This window comes from Ovis canadensis, chromosome 13 (genome assembly GCF_042477335.2).
Source record: "Ovis canadensis isolate MfBH-ARS-UI-01 breed Bighorn chromosome 13, ARS-UI_OviCan_v2, whole genome shotgun sequence".
Taxonomy (NCBI): Eukaryota; Metazoa; Chordata; class Mammalia; order Artiodactyla; family Bovidae; genus Ovis; species Ovis canadensis.
This window is the reverse complement of record NC_091257.1, coordinates 53,429,887-53,448,030: the sequence shown is the minus strand read 5'-3', so window position 1 is coordinate 53,448,030 and position 18,144 is coordinate 53,429,887. Positions and strand designations below refer to the sequence as shown.

The window sequence follows — 18,144 nt, the reverse complement described above, 5'->3', positions numbered from 1 at the left end:
ATAACTTATTGAAATACTTCTACATAATCCACAGAAAGGAAGAGTTTCCAATAACTGTAGCCTAGCAATTTCATAGAATTAGATAAGTAACTGAGCTAAACCTCAGAGAATCCAGCTTTCAGGCACATAAAAATGTCATGAGAACAGGAATTATCACCCTATTGGTCCTTTAGTTCTCTGGTTACTTACACTCACTGAAGTCTAGGTGAAAGGCTGACACGTGTTTGCTATATGTACTTTGACCTCTCTGCCTATAAAAATAAGCCAAACTTTGTGGCCATATATCCCTTGCCCTGCCCTCTTATGTGGTAACTGGAACATTGTCACAGAGCCTGTGTGTGACCAACACTAATTGACGGATGCGGCAGCTTTAGTTTCATTTGACAAGAAGTTACAGTATACAAAGAGAACAATGAATGGATTGAGAAGGTGAGTGAAGAAGACAAGGAAAAGAAGGGGGAACTTGCCCATGGGTGTGACCTGGCAGGATAGAGGCCTAGGGCATGCGTAAGTCACAGGGAGGCTGGGAGCAGGATCCCATGGGAAAATGCACGTGAACACGCTCTGAAACCAAGGAAAGTGCTAAATGCTGTGATTTCTGTTGTGTGGCTGCACCAGAACTTAGGCTGGGATGTGCTTCAGGAGAATGGGACTGAGGGATGCAGGAGGTAGGCTTGGGGGGCTCGGGGTGGTGGAAGGCTGAATGACAAGGGCCCTAGCCTGATCCACCAGGAGCTCTGGCATGTGAATCACACCACCTTTGTCCCCAGTTGAGGTGGGGGGAGGGCATAACCACTAGGGCAAGTCAGCACCCACCTACTGAGGACAGGGATCAGCCATGAGTTGTTAGCAGCCAACGTAGCAGCTGGGATGGTAGCTGACTGGTTTAGGGGAACTGGGCAGCCACCAAGCGTATCTACAATGTGTTGTCCATCGTGTAGAAGTGGGAAAAGTGTCCCCAGGTCCACAGTATGTTTCTTCTTAGCCTGTGTGGTCTGTGCTCAGAAAGTAGTGGGTAGCCCATGGTGGGGTGGGCAGGATGCCACGCTGTGCGAGTGGTCCAGGTGGATCAAAATTCCAGGTCTGGCCTTTGTCCCACCCATCCTGATTTTATATACATCCACATAACCTCATTTTACCTTCTGGTCATAATATTTCCACTTTACAGATGAGGAAACTGAGGCTCAAGGTTCCTAAGATAGTAGGTGACAGCACCAGGATTCAAGCTCTGCAGCCTGAGCCTACCTGTCAGGCCCACCTAATTCCAAGACTTGGGGGGGAACAGTTACATACACATTGTATAGAGGGGCTGGGGCAGCTGCAGGAAGGTGGGCTGGCAGGAACCCATTTGGAGGCTGTTGCCATGTTCCTGGTGAGAGAGCAGGGGCCAGACCAAGGCATTGTTTAAGAGGCAGAATGGACAAAGCATCACGGTGAGGTCAGGGAGATGTCCAGGATGGCCAGGCTTCAGGCTTGACCATCCGTCATTAACAGAGAGAGGGGCAGGTAAGCAGGGAGACCATTCTTTCTGCTGGGATGTGGCACTGTTCACTGTGCATGATTTTTTTTCATTGGCCAGAACTTTTACCTGAACAAGGCAATGAATTTCAGCGACCACTTCCTGAGCAGCATCACTGAGGGTGGGAACGGGCTATTCGGCAGCGGGTCCAGCTTGGGTGAGTTGTCCCCTTTCTGGGAACTTTAAAACGTTGACCCATTAAATATGGACATTGTTAAGAGAACACATGCTATGAGTTCTCATCACGAGGAACTGTAATTTTCCTACCTCTTTAGTTTAGTTTCTGTATGAGATGACACTGTTCACCAAGCTTCTTGTGATCACTATTTCGTGGCATAAGTCTTCATGCTGCACACCTGAAAGTTAGGCAGTGCTCTATGTCAATTACATCTCAACAAAACTGGAAGAAAAATAATAATTAAAAAAAGAAAAACCAGGAGACTTCCCTGGTGGTCCCAGTGGTTACGACTACTTCCGTTGCAGGCGGTACAGGTTCGATCCTATGTGCCTTGAAGCCAGAAAACCAAAGCATAGAACAGAGGCCACAGTGTTGTAACAAATTCAACAAAGACTTTAAAAATGGTGCCCATCAAAAAAACATATTTTTAATAAAAATGAAAAAGGACGGTGGACCAAAAACAACACAGTGACTCCGCAAGGACGGCAGAGAAGTGCTAACCATTATCTGGCCAGCCACACCTGGCCAGCACTTTCACCTTCAGGCCATGTTACCTCGTCTGGCCTCCCAGAAGTCAAGTGTGAGACTTTTGCAGATAGATTGGGGCAGAGGGTACAGTTTGGGGTCTGAAAACTGTAGCTTTTTTTCCCCTCCTTCTTATCCATCCTCTAGTTCTGGACTGAGAGGGCCAGCCCCAAGAGTTCTTTCTGCCAGGTTTCATCAAATAGAAATTTCTATAAAAGCCTTTTCCTCCTCCTGACTTCCAAGGGGGCACGCGGGGAGGGCGAGTGGCTCTTACACAAGGGAGTGGCAAGGGGGCGTCACTCGGTCCTGGACTCCTGTCATTCCAGTGAGCGACTACAGCCAGGGCGCTCCTGACACCGAGGAGAAAGTCACCAGGACCAAGAATTTCAAGACCAAACCCTTTCAAGAGAAGAAGCAGCAGCTTTCGGTACGTGTGCTCTTGATGCCTTAGCCTGTACGTCTAGTGTTTCGTTTTGAGATTTTTACAGATTTATTCATTTTTAATTGGAGGATAGTTGCTTTCCAGCGTTGTGGTGGTTTCTGCCATACATCAACATGAATCAGCCATAGGTATACACGTCACCTCCCTACCTCCTCCTACCCCATTTTGAGATTTTTTTTAATGGAAGAATACTTTTTCATTTTCTGTTTGCTTTTATTTTTACACTATGTTTCCACCTTATGGTGGTAAAACCCTATGAAACCGCTCAAGATTATTCACTGAAATTATTTTACAGTTCTCTCCAGTTTCCTGAACCACCTCTCTTTTTTCTCTAGAGTCAATTCCATGTGCTTATCTTTCTCTCTCTCTCTCTTTTTAATGGTTTGTCTTAAATACATGCTGACTCTTAGTTGTCAGGTCATGTTGACAAATGAAGGGCTGGTTTGATCAGCACAGGAGCACAGCCTGGGTGCCTGGCTAGGTGTGGGCCCGAGGTCCCTGTCGGCAGAGGGTTCCTGAAGTGGCTGGCCTGGGAAGGCTTCTCCCCTGGTGGTCAGTGTGGTGGTGTGAGTGCTGTGGTGTTTTCCATTCCTTCCTGGCCCTCTAACCCCTTCCTGTGTCCATCATAGAGGCCTGGGCTCTACCCTTCACTTTCTTGGACCCCATGTTCCCAGTAGAAGCCTCTGTTAGGCAAATCAGGAACCATCTGGAAAAGAGCATCGGGTTTAAGCAGCAGCAGAAACCTCCACCCTACGATACCCTTCTGCTCTGAAGACAGGGGCGCTAGCCATCCCTACATTCACACTGAAGCCCTTTATTAATGGACTGTGGATTCAGCCACACCCAATGCCCACCCTCCCTCTGGGCTCCCTGGGGAGAACCCACTTACACAAGTGGGGTCCACACTTGCTTTTCTTCTTGGCTTCGATTCCTGATCCATCTGATTCCATCTATTTTTTCCCTTTGGAATTCCTCACCATTTCTGATCCACGGACAGTACTTTTTCCAGGTTTCCCACAGCTGTTCGAGTATAGTTTTTCACAAATATAGGCCCTGAATAGTTTAAAGGGGAGCTGTGGAGAGAGAAAGAGACATGGGTGCCCTTGCTCACCCACCATCCTGCCCTTTGGCTGGACGTCTGTGGCTGTGGCTAGGGGGACAGAGGAGCTTAGCCTCGAGCCCAGAGTCAGGGTCCCCACCTAAGATGCAGGTGGGTACGGACAGTGTCGGTTCTTCCTCCATCCTCAGTCACTTCAAGCCTCGGACCCCTCCAGCTCACACTCCAGCACCCAGGGTTCTCCGCAGGCGGGAGCTCACATTCAGGCTGATTTCAAACGCCTTATAAAGCATAAGCTTACATGGTAAAGAATCTGCCTGCAATGTAGGAGACCCGGGTTCGATCCCTGGGAGTTCCCCTGGAGAAGGAAATGGCAACCCACTCCAGTATTCTTACCTGGGGAATCCCACGGACAGAGGAGCCTGGCAGGCCACAGTCCATGGAGTAGCAAAGAGTCAAACCCAACTGAGCAATGGACACTACATAAACCATGCAGCGTCAACTTCAGGGTTCACCTGGTTGCTTTTCCTAGGAACACTGATAATGAAACCAATGTGGGGTTTCTGGGGTTTTTCTGTGAGGTTTCTCATTGCCTCCCTGTCCTTAGTAGCACAAATGAGTGTCTGTGTGGAGTCCTTCCCCCAGGCAAGACATCAGAGACCAGCCAGGCTTACTTTAGGCGTGTTTACTTCTGCTGCTGGCCGTTGGGGATCATACATACCACACATGCACGCCTCCTACACACCACATACACACCACTCACACACGCCTGCATATGCACGCACACACATACACACCCCTACACACCCCATCACAAACACGCACGCACACACACATGCTCACGCTTACCTGTCTTTGGGGCCCAGAATGTAACCCAAAGAGGAGACATTTGACCTGAGGGTTGAGCAGGGCCAGTGGGACTTGCCACTAAAAATACTCTGCGGCCGCACAAATGACCAGCTTCTGTGCTCCTGCAGCCTGAAGACAGACTTCTGCTGAAGGAGGTCGGACCCGCAGGGGAGGGAAGAGCATCTGTGATGGAGCAGCTGCTGGATGAGGTGAGGACAGCCAGCCTTCTGCCCCATCTCAGGCACACTCACAGAGCCGATTAATCAGAAACTGTCCAGGCAGCGGGCCCAGTGGCTAGTCAAAACCTGCACAGTAGGGACTTCCCGGGTGGTCCAGTGGTTAAGACTTTGCGTTCCAGTGCAGGGGGTGCAGGTTCCATCCCTGCTGGAGGAGCTAAGATCCCACATGCCTGTGACCCAAAATCCAAAACGTAAAACAGAAGTAATATTGCAATGAATTCAATAAAGTCTTTAAAAAAATTACCCACATTTAAAAAAACCACACACTTCACAGTGTTACCTGTTGCTAATTTTTACAGAAAAAAAAAAATAGGCCGAAGAGTGCACAGGAACCCAAATAACTTGCAGGCCTGGGAAGAGAACCCATGGTCTGTGACCCTGTGCGAGCTTCCTGTCTCCTGAAGAAACAGAGTGGTCCCTCTGGGGGTCTTCTGCTGGGTGGGGGGCGGGGAGGACAGGAACTCAAGTCCATCACCCATGTAACCTGACAGCTGTCTTCAGAGCTGGTCCTGGGCTGCCTGCTTCTCCTCTCTCCTGAGTCAAGCAGTTTACTTCCACCAGGGACTTGCTACTAGGAGGGCGAGGGGGTGCCACGGAACGCAGGCTCTTGTGCGAGTTTGTCCCTTTCCCCACGCGGCAGGGAGCCGACCCCAACTGCAGTGACAGCCAAGACCGGCCTGTCCTGAGCCTGGCGGCCATGAACCAACACCACGAAGCCATCCCGGTTCTCGTGCAGAGAGGCGCGGACGTGGACCAGCAGTGGGGCCCGTAAGTGAGACGCGAGGAGGGGAGAGGGCCTGGCGGGGCTCCACTCTCAGTCTACACGCCCACCCCATTCAACCTGAATCACTTAAGGACCATTTCAACCCATTCTGGCCTGAATGAGAGACTTGACTGTTGTCTGTTTTCCCAATCTGGGGAAAACAAAGGTTTTTAAACAGATCATTGGATCATCTTTCAGTGGCTTTTATACATGATGATCCAGTTTGTTAGCTCATGAATTTATTTATATCTGTGGGGCCACAAATCCTTAGTCCTTGGGTGCTAAGTTCCTGTTTTCGTCATGATCTGAAATGGTAAGAGTGTTCCCCGTGAAAACATACCCGTAAAGTTACTGCAGAAAGAAAACCTTGTCCTGGCATCTCCAGGTACTAACAGCACTGGGAGGAAGCTGAGTTGACCACCTCATCTCCTGGTGCCTCGGTGTCCCCAGCCAAGAAGCAGGACAGAGAGACACTTGGAGACATGGAATAGTTACTTACCTGCCTCTGGAGCCGCCCCACCTGGTGACTCTGTTCACTTGCGAATCACTTTGGAAACTGGGGTGGATGGTGTTTTGAGTCCAGGGCCTCGCTGTTAACAGCTCATATCCCACTGCCCTGATCGCAGGTCAACTGCTAGGCCTCCCTCGCTATTGCTGAGACCAGGTGGGGTCCGTCTATGAACTGTGCCTCTGAGGATGGCAAGGAGCACAGAGGATGAAAATGCAATAGCTTCACTTCTGTCTTCCTCTGTTTCAAAATGTCCTCTAGCATTTTTATTCAAAATCCCTCAATTTTTCTATGTATGTTTTCAAAGTTTCTGCCCAGTAGGACCCCATGTCAGTAGACAGGACCCCTTTTTAGTTTCACTTTATAGCAGAATGTTTGGGATGTGGGTGATTGCATTTGATGCCTGGAATTTACCTTCTCAGGTTTTCTTATTGCTCTCATGCGTCATACCTTGTAAGTTTCGTCATTTACCTACACTGACATTACCATTATTAATAGAAATAATGCCACCTTGTTTTGTGTTAAGGTGTACCTTATATTTGTATAATTCTGACAAGGACTTTTTTGGGGGGTTGCAGTGAGTCTTTGTTGCTGTGCAGGCTTTCTGGAGTTGTGGCAAGTGGGAGTTACTCTTCGTTGCGGTGCATGGGCTCCTCACGTGGTGGCCTCTCTTGTTGGGGAGCACAGGCTCTAGGCACGGGAGCTCAGTAGTTGTGGCACACGGCTTAGTTGCCCCGCAGCATGTGGGATCTTCTCCAGCCTGTGTCCCCTACATTGGCAGGCAGATTCTTATCCACTGTACCACCACTGTAGTCCAAGACAAGGATTTTTAAATTGCATCTAAGAATAATGTTTGTGTTTTGAGAGATTTACAAAAATCTCTCAAGCATGTTTTGAATCGATGCTTAAGTGTGATGAGTCCTGGCTTTATGAAGAGTCCAGCTAAGAGGATAAAACTACTCTGGACATGGAACAGATGACCTGTTTCTCTTTGGTGTCCTCAGTTCCCATTCTTGCTTTATTGTCATTCTGTAAACTGACATCTTACCCATGGGTGATCTCCTTGCGTTTCTACTAAGTCTAGCTCGTGGCTGTATGGTCTGGCTGAGTGTGTGTAACAGCCCTTTTACACTTCCCCCTGTGTTGTCTTGGTTACTGTTAACAGTTTATGGGTCATGTAGGATGGGGTTCGGAAAGCAGATTTTTCCACTGAGAGCCAATTCTGCTAAGACTGGTTAGTATTTGCTAGTTCGAAATGTTTGGGCCTGAGTCCTCCTGCCCTCTGTCTCTCAGCTGGATCCAGGACATGAGCTCAAGGCTCCCCTGAGATATTAGGCATAAGCCCCTCAGAGATCAGACTTTCTTATAGAAGGGGCCCTTTGAAAACAAGGACTCATATGCTCTTTCCCACCCCGAGCTGGGGAGCTGATGGAGAGAGGTCACCCAGGTGGTCTCTACAGAAGTAACCTCTGTTAAGCACCCTGGCAGGCAGTAGAAAGCCCCTCCCTAGGATTTCTGGCCCCCCAGTTTGTGTCTTTCTTATCAGAATAAACTCATACTCAGCAGAATGGGGATCTTGTTCAGTCACTCAGTCGTGTCCAACTTTTTGTGACTCCATGGACTGCAGCACACCAGGCTTCCCTGTCCTTCACCATTTCCTGGAGAGAAAGTGGATGGCCAAGGAGTAATACACATCCTCCACTAAAGCTGATACCTCTTACCAGCAAACTTCAGAAGCACAGATGGAAGGCCTCGCGAGGAGAGGGACATGGAGAAGTGGTTTGCTTTGGGGCAGGAGCTGGGCTTCTTCACAATTTCAAACTGTGAACAGTTTCAAACTTCGTGCCTCTGAGCTCTGCTCCAGGAGGCAGGTGAGGCAAATGCAGCTATCAGTGTACTTAGAGGTTCGCCGTGGAGATGTATTGTTAGATAATTCAGGGTTTACGCACAGAGAGTGTACCTTGATTCACCGAGATACCTAGATCAGGGTAAACAGTTTGCATTGCTCTGCATTGGTAGAAAAGTGTCTTTATGATACAAATTCACAGAGTACCGTGGTGTACTTGCTGTGCAAAACCCTGTTCTGGAAGGTCTGATAAGATGACGACTAGCTACTGAGAGGAACAAACTCACAGCTTGATGTTCTGACAGTAGAGTGTGTTCCATCTTAATGCCCTCGCTGTGTTGGAGTCAGTCTGAGGAGCAGAGTATACAATGAAGATTTATCATTTTCCCAAATGAACTGTGCCTACACAGGAAATATCAATTACTAACCTGGAAGATGTAGCCATCAGCAACGCAGCCCCCCTCACCCCCACACCACCTTCATTCAGTAAACTGTAACACCCTCTGCTCTCAGTCTGGGGAGAGCTCTGAAGGCAGGAGGTCAGGAGTCTACTTGGGAGATGCTCTGACCCTGTGACTAAATAAGTTCAAATGGGAAATGCGTGATGAAGCCCCCCAGAACCCAAGGGAGGTGGGAGGATGAAGGACGAGGAGGAGGCCGGTGTGACCGAGACCTCCGTGGTCAGGCCCCCGGCATGCTGTACACCCCTCACCCTGAATGTGTAACTGGCTGGTCTCAGCTCCCCGAGAGAGGAGCGAGCACTGTGTCACACGTGACCTGCTGGCCCTGGCACCTTTAAGGGCACCAGGAGGCACCCACACGTGTGCGGAGCAGACAAGCAAAGAATTCAAGTGTCTTAGAGCCCAGGAGATGTGACCTGAAAGACCTCATGAGAAACACACTGTGAAGGTGACCCCTGGGGATTTTGTTAACGGTGGGGGAAGGGGAAGAGGGAGCCTTCTGTGGTGACGGAACAGTTTGGAGGCAGGAGACAGCAAAATGTGGAGAAAGTGAGCGTATTCTCCTCATCTGTCAAATGGGGGTGATTGTGCTCACATCATAGAGTTAGTGGAGGATGAAATGAGTGTTTTGAGGTGCCCGAGAGGAGCCCAGTGATTGGCGTCTAGTGGTAGCAGTCATGACGCTGTGGTAATGAAAAGGTGGGTTGTCAGGATTTGAGTGGAAAGTGTCAACTGCTCAGTGATGGACAGTGCATGAGATGGGGATGAGAGGGTCCAGGGAGAATAGCCCAGAAGGGTATTAGGACTGGGTCTAAGTTCTGAATTCTTCTGTTGCTGGTAAATGTCGCCAAGCCCTCCCAGCTCCACATTTTCACATTAAGGAAAGGGCAGGTGTATTTTTTTAATGCCCCAAGCTCTAAGAAGATGAACTTCAGAAGTGCTTCTTATACTGTAACATGTGTATGAATCACTCAAGAACCTTGTTAAAATGCACATTCAGTGGATCTGGGTGTGGCCGGGGGTGAGATCCTGCATCTCTAACAAGCTCTCAGGAGAGGCCAGTGGTCCAGGTGCCACCATCTGAGTAGCAGGGATCAAAGCCCATTCTTACAAACACCGAGATATTAAGAGATGGCCCAGCGTGGCCCTCAGTAAGGAGATGGCCTCACAGTGCTGTTCGACATGGGATTTTCCCCATGCCTCACAGGTCAGTGATGTTGATCTGCTCAAACGAATAATAATATCACCACCACCACCACCAGCAATATGAAGGCTGATCCCCAAATCTTAGTTGCCAGGAGCTACTGTACGCCTCAAACCAAAGGCAGATCTTTGGAAAGCCATGGGAATTCAGGTGTAAGGCACACAGCCATTCTCACTTCCTGCCTCTGGAGAAAGATGAGGAGGAACTAGCCGATCACAGCACCGATTTCCCTGGGACCAGGGTCCTTGGCCAGGTAAGCTGGCGGAATGGAACACACATGAATGCTAAGATCTAAAATTAGATGAGACCTGAAACCACTGGGGTGGCTTGGTGCTGAGAGTTCTGCTGCAGCAAAAACCAGTTGAAAGTGCTACGTTTCTCACTTTCTGGAAAATGGAAAGTCTTATCACCTGGACAGTTCTGACTCTGGAGCCAGAATCAGGCAGGGGCTTTCCCTTACCCACCGTTGGAGGCAGAGGTTCATAGACATGTTTACCTGCAATTCTTGCAAGTTATGTGGGTCTAGGAGGCAACAGTCCTTCCCCAAGTTTGTCTGTCTGTTCATTCTCTTCATTGGTGTATTCATTTTCACTAGTGGGTTCTGAGCACCTACTGTGTGCTGATCAGCATGCTAGGCAGTGGACATACAGCAGTGATGGAGACAGACCCCTCCCTCATAGAGCTCAGAGGGTAGTGGAGGAGACAGACAATAAACAAGTAAGCAGATGAATGAGTCATTGCAGAGAATGCGAAGTGCTGCAAGGAAAATAAAGCCAGGTAAGAGAGTCGAGCGTGGTGTGGTCAGGAGAGGCCCCCCCACCATCCCCCAGGACCAGAGCAGAGGCTGCCAGAGTTAGTCTGGGACAGGCTTGCTTCAGGTACAGAGCGGCGTGGGAGGTTTGTTTACCTGTTTCATCATTTCTGGACCCGTCCTAGTGACATTGTCTTTATGACTGGGCTGGCAGAAATATTTCTTAAATTGTGTATGATGGCTGAAAACAATCCATACACACCAAGTAACTTTTCAGTTGTATCAGAATAAGATGTGGACATTCCTGAAGAAAACCACATCCTGTGAAAGAGCTTGGCAGGCCTCCGCTACCTTCACCTCTTCATCCGCAGTTCTGTCTTCAAGGACAACTAGTGTAAATATTTTAAAGTTCTCCTGGGAGTCAGCTATATCTCTGTCACTAAACAGTACACTTAAACGGGTCATTCCTGATCTAGCACGCTCAGATAGCATCTGTTGATTTCTGCTGTGATAAATGGTGATTACACTTGCTGACCCCACCATCACGTTTTGATCATTCTGTTACTGTTTTTGGTTCTTTACTAACTACTGTGAAAATAACAATGATAGTCCGGAACTCCTCTACATTGATTATCATCTTTCAGTGATATCACTTGACTGACCCGTGTGTACTGACAAGTGTGTACAAGTATGTTCAGTTCAGTTCAGTTCAGTCTCTCACTCTTGTCCAACTCTTTGCGAACCCATGAATTGCAGCACACCAGGCCTCCCTGTCCATCACCAACTCCTGGAGTTCACTCAGACTCATGTCCATCGAGTCGGTGATGCCATCCAGCCATCTCATCCTCTGTTGTCCCCTTCTCCTCCTGACCGCAATCCCTCCCAGCATCAGGGTCTTTTCTAATAAGTCAACTCTTCGTATGAGGTGGCCAAAGTACTGGAGTTTCAGCTTCAGCATCATTCCTTCCAAAGAACAACCAGGACTGATCTCCTTTAGAATGGAGTGGTTCAAAAACATCAATTCTTTGGTGCTCAGCTTTCTTCACAGTCCAACTCTCACATCCATACATGACCACTGGAAAAACCATAGCCTTGACTAGATGGACCTTTGTTGGCAAAGTAATGTCTCTGCTTTTGAATATGCTATTTAGGTTGGTCATAACTCTTCTTCCAAGGAGTAAGCATCTTTTAATTTCATGGCTGCAGTCACCATCTGCAGTGATTTTGGAGCCCAAAAAAATAAAGTCTGATACTGTTTCCCCATCTATTTCCATGAAGTAATGGGACCAGATGCCATGATCTTAGTTTCCTGAATGTTGAGCTTGAAGCCAGCTTTTTTATCTCCTCTGTCACTTTCATCAAGAGGCTTTTTAGTTCCTCTTCACTTCCTGCCAAGTATGTATTAGTGCTCTATATCTTCACCTCTGTCTTTCCTTCCCCTTCCATCCCACAACTTCTGTTAGTCAATGATTAGTTTTTACAGCACGAATCACAGTTATGTTTACTTGTGTTAACATAACAGACGTTCATTCTTCATCCATAGGTTGATTCCAATGGTTGAAAAGTATGAAGAGTAATTGCATTATAACAGCTACATAAGTATCATTCATTGCGATATTCTGATTAATTTTATTGTTTGTTGGTTCAAGAAAACACCACCACTTAGGCCAGTGAAAGTAAAATTTTCTCACCAGAAATGTCAAATGGATTCTTCTTCCACACCATAAATTATTCAAAATCAGGCCACATTTCGTTTTTGTTTTTTCCGCAATCCATGACTAAGTTGTTCATGTTTTGTGTATCTTTGATTCCCCTGGACTTTCTGATTGCCTTTGCTTTTTTCCTGATTTGAAAGAGAACACACATTCACCACATCTGTCGTCTTACCTGGTTCCTTACTTGTTCAGTGCTTTTCCTCTTAGAGGCTGTCTTCTCAGAGCATACATACTCATTAGTCAGGTTTTGCCCAACAGCTCTCTGGCCCTGCTGCACAGTGGTCATCATGGCATTTCTTTCCACTGGAATCCACCTGGAGTTACTCTTCACTCTTTATTTCTTGGTTTTGACCCTTGTCAGTCTGGAGTGTGGGCTTAGGTAACCTCTTCAGAAAGGGTATGTAGAAAAAACTTTCGAGTCCTTGAATATCACGAATGACTTTCTTTTGTCTTCACTCTTGACTGATATCTTGATAGTAATTGGTATTTTGATATTAATTTCTGTCTTCAAAATGACTTTTCCTCACGTCTTAGTAAGCCGTGTTCTGATGATTTCTAGCATCCAGCATAGCCCATGCACATGCTACAGCCAATTCTTCCTTACTTGTGAGCTCTTGGTTCCTCCTGGAAGCATTTATCACTGATGTTCTGAGATTTCACATGGGTATTTTTTTGATGTAGTGTTGTTCCCTCATCCAGGTGGCCCTTTCAGTCTGAAAAATCATGTGTCTTTTCAGGGGAAGTTTCTTCTATTTTTTCTGATGTCTCTCTAAAATTCTTATGAGTTAATGGTGGGCCTCTTGAATTGACCCCCTCTATCTGTCTTTTTAAATTTCTTTCCCCATATTTTTTCATCTCTCCTTTTCTCTCTGTTTAAAGAGGTTTTCTTGGCTCTCTTGCTAACTACTCTTTATTTCAACAGTCAGCTTCTTTACTTCCTCAATTCAGTTCAGTTCAGTCACTCAGTTGTGTCCAATTCTTTGTGACCCCATGGACTGTAGCATGCCAGGCTTCCCAGTCCATCACCAACTCTCGGAGTTTGCTCAAACTCATGTCCGTCCAGTCAGAGATGCCATCCAATCATCTCATCCTCTGGCATCCCTGTCTTCTCCTGCCTTCAATCTTTCTCAGCATCACGGTCTTTTCTAATAAGTCAGTTCTTCACATCAGGTGGCCAAAGTATTGGAGTTTCAGCTTCAGCATCAGTCCTTCTAATGAATCTTCAGGACTCATTTCCTTTAGGATTGATTGGGTGGCTCTCCATGCAGTCCAAGGGACTCTCAAGAGTCTTCTCCAACACCATAGTTCAAAAGAATCAATTCTTTGGTGGTCAGCTGTCTTTATGGTCCAACTCTTACATCCATACATGATTACTGGAAAAACCATAACTTTGACTGGATGAACCTATGTTGGCAAAGTAATGTCTTTGCTTTTTAATATGCTGTCTAGGTGGGTCATAGCTTTTCTTCCAAGGAGCAAGCATCTTTTAATTTCATGGCTGCAGTCACTGTCTGCAGTGATTTTGGAGCCCAGGAAAATAAAGTGTCACTGTTTCTATTGTTTCCCATCTATTTGCCATGAAGTGATGGGACCAGATGCCATGATCTTCATTTTCTGAATGTTGAGTTTTAATATTTTCACTTTTTATCATTTTTACTCTCCTCTTTCACTTTCATCAGGAGGCTCTTTAGTTCTTCTTTCTTTTCTGCATAAGGGTGGTGTCATCTGCATATCTGAGGTTATTGATATTTCTCCCAGCAATCTTGATTCCAGCTTGTGCTTCATCCAGCCCAGCATTTCGCATGATATGCTCTGCATATCAGTTAAATAAGCAGGGTGACAGTGTACAACCCTGAGATACTCCTTTCCCTATTTGGAACCAGTCTGTTGTTCCAGGAGAAGGCAATGGCAACCCACTGCAGTATTCTTGCCTGGAAAATCCCATGGACGGAGGAGCCTGGTGGGCTGCAGTCCACTGAGTTGGACACGACTGCGCGACTTCACTTTCACTTTTCATTTTCATGCATTGACAAGGAAATGGCAACCCACTCCAGTGTTCTTGCCTGGAGAATCCCAGGGGCGGGGGAGGCTGGTGGGCTGCTGTCTATGGGGTCACACAGAGTCAGACACAACTAAAGTGACTTAGCAGCAGCAGCAGCAGCTGTTGTTCCATGTCCAGTTCTAACTGTTGCCTCTTGACCTGCATACAGATTACTCAGGAGGCAGGTAAGGTGGTCTGGTATTCCCATCTCTTTAAGAATTTTCCACAGTTTGTTGTGATCCACACAGTGAAAGGCTTTGGCATAGTCAATAGAGCAGAAGTAGATGTTTTTCTGGAACTCTCTTGCTTTTTCCTATGACCCAATGGGTGTTGGCAATTTGATCTCTGGTTCCACTGCCTTTTCTAAATCCAACTTGAACATCTGGAAGTTTACTTTCTAAGAGTGCCTTTTGGTTCTGATTGCTGCTTCTTCACAGCCTCTGTTTTTGTCTTATGTCATCTTCAGTCATTTTAAATTTCTCATATTTCTGTGTCTCTGCTTTTTTCTCTTTGATACTGCCAGTTTTTCTCAGATGTGCACAATCCTTTATCATCCATTCAGGTTTGCAAATGGGAAATGGGCTAGGTGGGTGGGAATTCTGTGTATATAGCAGGAGCTTATCAAATGACGGGGGGCTTGGCGAGTCTGTGAAGCTACTTTCGTGCTGGGACAAGTGGAAGGCTTCCCTCTGGGCATGGGAGTTGCTGACCTGGTTCTCACCAGAGGCTCCATGTATCATCTTCAGAAATGAGGCCACCACACTTTTTCTCCGCTGGGATACGTTTATGGCTGCAGATACATCTGCACGTGCAGGGGACGGGGTGGTGGTGTCGAGGGAAGGACCAGGGGCCAGGAGAATGCAGACCTTCAGCTGCTCATCTCATTTCTGTCTCCAGCCATGACACCCACCTTCCATCACTCCTGCCACCTCTGATCAGGAGCCTTTCGTGAGTTCTGGAATGCAGGTACCACCCCTTCCTCCACTGTGACAGCCACTGCTCCCTCACTGGGCCACGCTCACCAGGCAACGTGGAGAGAGAGTCTGGCACATGGCAAAATATGCTGTCTGACCTCTCAGGCCTGCCCTCAGGGCTCTAAGGCTGGTGTTTGTTTTCATATCACACAAGCCACACTCACTGAAGCCAAGGTCATTGTCCCCACACAAGAATAGGAGCCTCAGCCCTGAAAGGTATTGTCATAGGACAGTCGCCAGGATTCAAGCCAAGGGTGAGACCATGTCCCACACATTCCATGAACTCTTGCAGAAAATATACCAACATAGTGTTTATTAGTATAAATTGACTACAAACCAGATCCTTGTGGGATTTCTCACTGTAAAACTTTCTCTCTGATATCAAAGCTTACCCTGCTAATCTTCCAAGGAAAGGAGCAGAAAGGGGAGAGTCAAGAGATTTTCCTGGGTTAGTTAAGTAGGTGATGGGTGAAACCAAGGCCCCGTTGTGCCTGCCCCTCTCCAGTCTCTCAAGGATGCTAACCAAGGATTTAGCCAGGGATTTTTTCCCACCCAAACAGGCTCCAAAATACAGCTCTTCATGAAGCTACTCTGCTTGGCCGGGCAGGAAGGGAGTGCATCGCTGCCTTACTGGGGTACGTTCCTTGGCCTCTGGGGGACACTCCAACTGCCACGGTGATCCCCCTGTTGGTCTATGAGGATTTCAGGGGGTCCTGGTGCCCAAACAGCTGACCCAGTGAATGGGGGCCACCATCCCACCACGGCTCCCAAGGCACTAAGAGCTTTTCAAAGCACAATGAAAATGCTTCCCCCCTTAAATCCACCTGGTTGTGGGTTGTGGAGGCTATGGGAACCCTGTCAGGACTGGCATTGGATGCGTGAGATCACAGAGCCAGTCAGAAGGGCTCAGGGTACAGCCGCCCTTGAGGGCTGGGTCATGGTGGCCTCTCGGGGGAAGTTTGGGACGGGGGCCCAGGAGCCTCAGCAGCAGGGAGAAGTCAGGCCCTGAGGCTCAGGGACTGGAATCCATCAGCTCACCCCCATTTTCCTTCACAGATGCAACGCCAGTGTCCAGAAGAAGAACGCGAGAGGCCAGACAGCGTACGACCTGGCCCTGGAAACTGGGGATGAGCCTGTCACCTCGCTCTTTGCTGCTAAGCTTGGCCTGGATGAACGCTAAGCCCGAGGGCCTCATGGGCATCATTCAGAGAAGCCACCCAGCTCTGGCTGTGCTGTGTTTGCTTCCTTCCAAATGCATATTCGAGGTTTGGAAATTGAGCTTGAGAGCCACTCATAAGATTTTAAAAAATTATGTGACAGTGTAAACCACCCATGCCCACACTCCCTGAGTATTTCCCCAAATGCCCTGGATCCTGATGAACGTAGTATACACTAGTGGTGTGTTGCTGCTTGTCTTTGAATTTGCTCTTGAATCTTAATTTATTTCTCAGTACACAGTAATTGCATACTGCTGTTGTTCAGTCTTTAAGTCGTGTCCAACTCTTTGTGACCCAGTGGACTGTAGCATGCCAGGTTCCTCCGTCCTTCACTCTCTCCCGGAGTTTACTCAGATTCGCGTCCCTTGAGTCGGTGATGCTATCTCACCATCTCATCCTCTGCCACCCCCTTCTCCTTTTGCCTTCAGTCTTTCCCAATAATTGCATATGGTTCTAAGCAAAGAAGTGTAAAATCGTGTAGTGAAGTCTCCCTCTCATCCCTGCCCCAAGACCACTCACATCCCTCCTCAGACCACCAGTGACCTCCGTGTCAGTTGTGTGTTTCCAAAAGTAGCATAGGATTATATAAGCAAGTGTATGTCATGTATGTATGTGTTCGTGTAGAGTACACGCAAACGTTAAGTGAAAGTAACACACCTATATTCTGTCCCTTCTTCTAAGACAAATAGCGGGAAACCACATACTGCTCTGCATGTTATTTGCTTAATATATCTAGTAAATTGGTTCCAAATTAGTGCATAAAGATTGAGCTTATTAGAGTCTTTCCCTATGAAGCTGAACTCATCGATATTCACATTGTTATGGCTTGTTCTCTGTTTCACAGGTAAGCTTCAAATAAACCAGTTACAGAAATGTGAAACTTTGATTCATTCCTCTTTTCAGATTATCATCTCAGTCTTCGTGCTAATGTGCTGACGTTGCCATCACGGAGTCTCAGAATTGTTTCTGTGAACCTCTGAAAATAGGATATTCATTAACTTAGAATAATTAATTCATGACCATAAGGTATAGACCCTGTCAGGGTGGCTGCTGGCATTGCCGCCTGCACTTCGTTTCCCAGGGTGGACGCCTGTCCGCAGGGGACGGGTGAAGAGTCAGACGGGAGCCCCAGTGGGGTTGTGGGTTTGAACGGCAGCGACCCTGGCTCCGAGGTCAGAGGCCCAGTGGCCACATAAAGGGCGCAGAGGACAGGGGAGTCAAGTGAACCCCCGACCCGTCTCCCTTCCCCTCACATCTTTCAGGACAGCCGGGGCCCCTCACAGTGGAGCCTGTTCAGGGCGAGGCCCTCTAGAAGCGAGTACTGAGACACTTTGGGGCAGAAGAGGGTGGGTGTTCACTGGGGACCAACCCCTGTGAGAGGACGAGGTGGGGCGGGGAAGGGGGCACCCCCGGTGGCCATGCACACACACCCACCTACCCACACCCCCATCCCACCGCCCCCAGCCACCACCTCCCGGGCTGCTCTAGTGACTTCCCCACAAGGCGGGCAGCCGACGGCGTCCCCTCAAGGGAAGGTCCCTGAGGGTGAAGCCAGGCTCAGCTGTTGATTGGATCCCCTGCCCCAGGAGCACCCACCTCCGTTCCCATGGCTCCCGCTGTGCTCAGCTCCCCAGGGTGTGAGAGGCAGGACCATCAGGAGAGGTGGGAGGTGGGTTCAGGATGGCAGACACATGTACACCCATGGCTGATTCATGTCAGTGTATGGCAAAAACCACTACACTGTTGTAATTAGCCTCCAATTAAAATAATTTAAAAAAAGAAAGAGGTAAGGACGTTGAGGGGCCATGTGGGGAGTAAGTACACAGAATGAATCCAGGTGAGTCAGTGAGAGGTG

General features: G+C 48.0%; 1 protein-coding gene across 43 annotated transcripts in view; it reads left to right on the top strand.

The window, feature by feature from the left end:
* DZANK1 (double zinc ribbon and ankyrin repeat domains 1) overlaps window positions 1-17,169 on the top strand; it is a 50,521-nt gene extending 33,352 nt beyond the window's left edge. For 16 of the 43 annotated variants that reach the window (XM_069547796.1, XM_069547777.1, XM_069547797.1 and 13 more), the window contains 6 exons: window positions 1,580-1,676; window positions 2,549-2,649; window positions 4,699-4,779; window positions 5,450-5,577; window positions 15,633-15,707; window positions 16,129-17,169. In XM_069547796.1, coding sequence (XP_069403897.1) covers window positions 1,580-1,676; window positions 2,549-2,649; window positions 4,699-4,779; window positions 5,450-5,577; window positions 15,633-15,707; window positions 16,129-16,252 — 606 coding nt within the window. In that variant the 3' untranslated portion in view covers window positions 16,253-17,169. Of the gene's footprint in view, window positions 1-1,579; window positions 1,677-2,548; window positions 2,650-4,698; window positions 4,780-5,449; window positions 5,578-14,995; window positions 15,065-15,632; window positions 15,708-16,128 lie in introns of all 43 variants that reach the window. The other 27 variants (XR_011248166.1, XR_011248158.1, XR_011248160.1 and 24 more) reach the window with 3 other exon arrangements.
* The last annotated feature ends 975 nt before the right edge of the window (window positions 17,170-18,144 follow it).